This window comes from Poecilia reticulata, linkage group LG13, assembly GCF_000633615.1.
Source record: "Poecilia reticulata strain Guanapo linkage group LG13, Guppy_female_1.0+MT, whole genome shotgun sequence".
In the NCBI taxonomy this organism is placed as follows: domain Eukaryota; kingdom Metazoa; phylum Chordata; class Actinopteri; order Cyprinodontiformes; family Poeciliidae; genus Poecilia; species Poecilia reticulata.
Window position 1 is genome coordinate 23,272,433 of NC_024343.1, and position 4,507 is coordinate 23,276,939.

General features: G+C 36.9%; 1 protein-coding gene across 1 annotated transcript in view; it reads left to right on the forward strand.

Moving 5' to 3' along the window:
- Positions 1 to 420, forward strand: part of LOC103475179 (TRPM8 channel-associated factor homolog) — a 7,894-nt gene extending 7,474 nt beyond the window's left edge. The window contains exon 10 of the mRNA XM_017308123.1: positions 358 to 420. Coding sequence (XP_017163612.1) covers positions 358 to 420 — 63 coding nt within the window. The remainder of the gene's footprint in view (positions 1 to 357) is intronic.
- The last annotated feature ends 4,087 nt before the right edge of the window (positions 421 to 4,507 follow it).

The following is a 4,507-nucleotide window of genomic DNA, read 5'->3' on the forward strand; positions in this document are numbered from 1 at the left end:
AATGGCAAAGAGCTGATTGTTTCTGAGCCCTGACGTGGTTATGTGGACCAGTTTCTTTAGATGAGCTGTGCTGTTGATTTTTATTGAATTTTCAGCAGTCGCTGCCCGCCACGGGGCGTTAAAGCATGTGACGCATTTATAAGGCTTCGTAATAACAGAGACGCATACCGAGTTTTCATTTCAACTCTGTTGGACAGCACGGACTTCAAACTTTATAAAAGTGGTGTTTTTATATTGGTTTTGTGGTTATTTACTTCAAAATAAAATATGATCGATCATTTCCGCCTTATTTTGTGGGGTCTAAATGTACCACATTTCGTAACAACCAATGAAAATGTGTTGACGGTCTGTTACTAGGTAGAACGGAGACACGCGGAGAGAGGAAGGGGTTTGGGGGATTTGGATACGGCAAGAGACTAGGGCGCAGCGATGCTGTGGATTTCAATAGGTTTTTTAGACTCTAAGTGTGTTAGTTAGAGTTCGTGGTGTGTGCAGTGTTAGTAGTAGTTTTGCTAGCGATCGCTGCATGGCTTCATAGCGAGCTCTGGCGCACTGAGAAGAGAAAGAATGCGCGCCGGGATGGCCATTTAGACCTCGACTCCAAAGGGTTTTAAGACATTGAAAAGAGAGGTACATATGACTGGCACTTTTTACTTTACTGTTGAAGTTGTATCCCAGGGAAGTTGGGAAACAAATATAAGAAATAGGTAATATAAAACGTCTCTGTATTAATGTTCTACATATTGTTTTACTTTTTGCAATCTTATAAGAAATAACTTTCTTTTGAGAGCTGTTTACTTTCCAATGATACAGCACTTTTAGTAACACTGTTAACTGGCCTAAAAGTTGACACTTGGCAACAAACAATAAAAAGACCCTTAGCAATATTTGGGTCTTTGAAGCAAACGTCTGTCCTGTGAATGACTGCTGACCTTCCCGCTGACCCCGCCTCTCACCCAATGACCACAGGTTCTAGCCCAGCTCCTCCATGATCCTGCAAAGTTAAACAGGTTTAGATGAAAAATAAAATGGATCAAGCATTTACCTTCTTTTAAACCTTACTGCCATAGCTATCTGTGCTGCAGAGCTAATGCTAGCTTACATCCAAGAAGGATGTACGCAAGCTTGATTGACATTGCTAAGACTCTGCTCCTGGCTCTGATTGGTTGTTTCTGACTGAGCTGTGTATTTCTGTAGTTAGCACTGGAGGAAGGGGGAAGAGCTACATTTTTTCACAAGTTATCCGTTTCATCATAGGCGTAGGAGGCGGGGGGGACGGGGGGGACATGTCCCCCCCCCAATATTGGAGAGAGCCACGTTCGTCCTCCCCAATAATTTCACCGCAGTTGCGAAGAATTTTAAAATCTTCCACTCGCGTGCTTTTATTTTGAAGGCGCACAACAGCACATTCAGCAGAGCGCTTCCTCCCCTCGCTGAACGGCTCAGAGTAAAGGCAGCAGCAGAGGGAGTCAGAGAAACTCCGTTTGAATGAGGTAAACTGTCTGTTAGGAACGTTGCCATGAATATCGCTTGTTTATAACATCTTGTTGTCAGTTTACTTTCATATATAGAACTAAATCTTTTTGGTTAAGCTGTTTTAATTCTGGAATAGTCACATGTCCAAACTTTTACTGCTAACTCTGTTTAAAAGTTAGCTAGTCAATTAGCCAATTATTTAGAATGAGACTGAAACAGCAGCAAAATTAGCCTTTTTATTATTTAAAGTGAGGAACACCTGATCATACTCGACCAATACATTAAAATGTATTTATATTATATTATATTATATTATATTATATTATATTATATTATATTATATTATATTATATTATGTATTAACTGTTTTTAATTTTTAAATAAACTAAACTATTTTATTATGAGAGGAGCAGGTCAGGGGAGACATAGGAGAGCCAGGTGGAGTTTCAGAGTGTGAAGATGTAAAATTGAATTAATTTCAATAAAACCAGAAAGGAGAACAGGTGAAGACTGATGTCAGGTTGATTTCTTTCAACGTTTCAATGTTTTTTTCATTATTTCCACACTATAAGGGTAATGGTTAGGAGACAATAAGAAAAGTGCTGGAGGAGAGGTTTAAAAATAAATTAGTGAAAATGTTTGCTACACAGTAAATAGAGTTGAGATGTATAATAATACATCTGAAAATGAAGTTGTTTAAATTCTCATTCTGTATAATAAAAACATACTTTTTATATTTAGTTCACATTCTTTCTGAAGAAAGAATGTGAACATTACTGTTGTGTATGTTGTAAATATATGAATCCTTGCAGGAACATCAGGCTGCAGAGAGTCAGAGGGAGGCAGAGACAGAAACGCATAACTGTAGAAATTTCAGTTAAATGTTTGCGGCTGAAAATGACAGGGAAAAAACATTTAGTCTTTTTGCTTCAGTTTTTTATGGATCATGTTTGGTAAGTTACTGAATGCAGGGCTGGAAAGTGAAACTGAGTTAACAGTGAGGAGCTAAAGGTTTGTTAGATGTGAAAAGTATCATTTTTATTTATTTTGTAGATCAAACTGTTGCACTGATGTAGAGAGTTGTTCAAGAAGAACAAAACTTGGTCTTTAGATTTTATTTTTGCTGGTCAAACTGATGTATTGACTGCTGAATCCTATTTTATGAGCTGCTTTCTGCTTTGGTTTTAGAAAGAAGTAGAACCATTTAAATTACCAGTCAATTTATATCAGTGCATTTTGACCAATAAACAAATGTCTTTTGACCAATAAGATATATCAAAATCTGTTAGCCTGTCTGTGCTACCAGAGTATTTAGCTTGCTAGTTGTGAGGCAAATGCTAAAGTGAGAGTTCATCCTGGAATGACAGTCATTTTACTATGCATAACTTTAATCTGATTATTGGATTGTAAATAGTAACATGTTAGAATACTCGTTACTGAAACAAGGGTCAGATTAGATTAACGCATTACTGACTTGTTGATGGCATAATAGTTTGACATTTCTGCTCAAGCTATTTACTGATCTGTCAGCTTTCCGAAATGCGTCCCCCCCAATGACAGACTCGTTCCTACGCCCTTGCGTTTCATAGCATATTGTTATGACATAGTGACAGTTAATACAAATATGCAAGAAATATATTTTTCATAAAATGTACATATCCCATGTTTAAGAGCTGCTTCACAGTTTAGATGTGGCATATGAGAGGATTAGGGCCACTGGAAAAAAAAGACTTAAATCTCATAAAACTTATTAACACATTTTTTTCAGTGTCCCTAATTGACTTCTAGATGTCAAATTGAGAAACAGATAGGTTTCTGTCTCAACTCGCAAGTAAATTAAGAGATATGAATTATAGGTTGGCAGACAGGAAGAGGCTATAAAACTGTTCCTGTTTGTTCCCACAGCAACAGGAACAGTCACACCAGCTGTAGGGTGTGACTGCACCTCTGACTGTGTCTCAAGATCTTTTTTTTTTGTATGATCTTCATAGTGTTTCACTAAAATAATCCCCTTGATCATACAGTGTGAGCATATCACATAAAATAACTTCTGAAGAAAAATCAAGGACTAAAGGTGAGCTTTAAGCTTAAGGGGTTCCACAATGACTTGGTGAAACGCAACACGAAATGTAAGTTTTACCACTATTTATGCCCACCTCCTTTTTGCTGTTTTTAAATCCTGTAAAAATGTACTGAGTTGTGATCTTTTACTTGTTTACATTGTGTACTTATATGAGTATATACGCATTTAAAAAGTCGATAGACATTCCGGGTGTGTCATTGAATTCTCCTCCGCCCAGTTAAATAGGGAAACAGGGAGTCCCGTGTATTGTGTGCGTTTGGCAGCATAAACAATCTACCCAACTAAAAATACCGTCAAGAATGAATACAGTGATTTTTTTATATGTATAAAATACACTGTATTTTGTAAATGGGCTTAGACTTTTTTTCTTAACTGTGCATATTGAATTAAGTATGTTCAAACAGATCTTCCAAATGCATTTATGTTTATTTGAAAAAGACTAAAAGCTTATGTACAGGGTGTGTTCCTTTATCTTAACAGCAAACCTTCATCAGGCTCAAATATTAGTTTACTCCCATGATAAACAGGTCTTACTAGAAGTCTTATTCTGGGTGGCTCCTTTTATGCTTGTCCTGCCATATTGTTTTTCTGCAGATGATCACTCTTTGCTCTGCTTTCATTTACATTCTTGCCTCTCTGCCGACAGCTGGTGATTGATGAAGCTACTTAAGAGGGAATACATGTAACTTTCAGGTAAATTATGATTACAATGATGTGTCTTTTATAGTTTTTATTTTTGTGGGTTTACATGTCTGTGTTTTAACTCAGTTGTCACAAGTTCCATCAGTAATGTTTTGTATTTTAATCATTTTTCTTCCTGTAGGCCTCAAACTGCACTCATCCATCAAAGAGCAGCTATTAGACTGGATGTGGACAAATTGAACTTAAGGCATCCTTAATTTTCTTCACTGATCAAATATAATTTGATTGCATCATGTCTAACCCAAC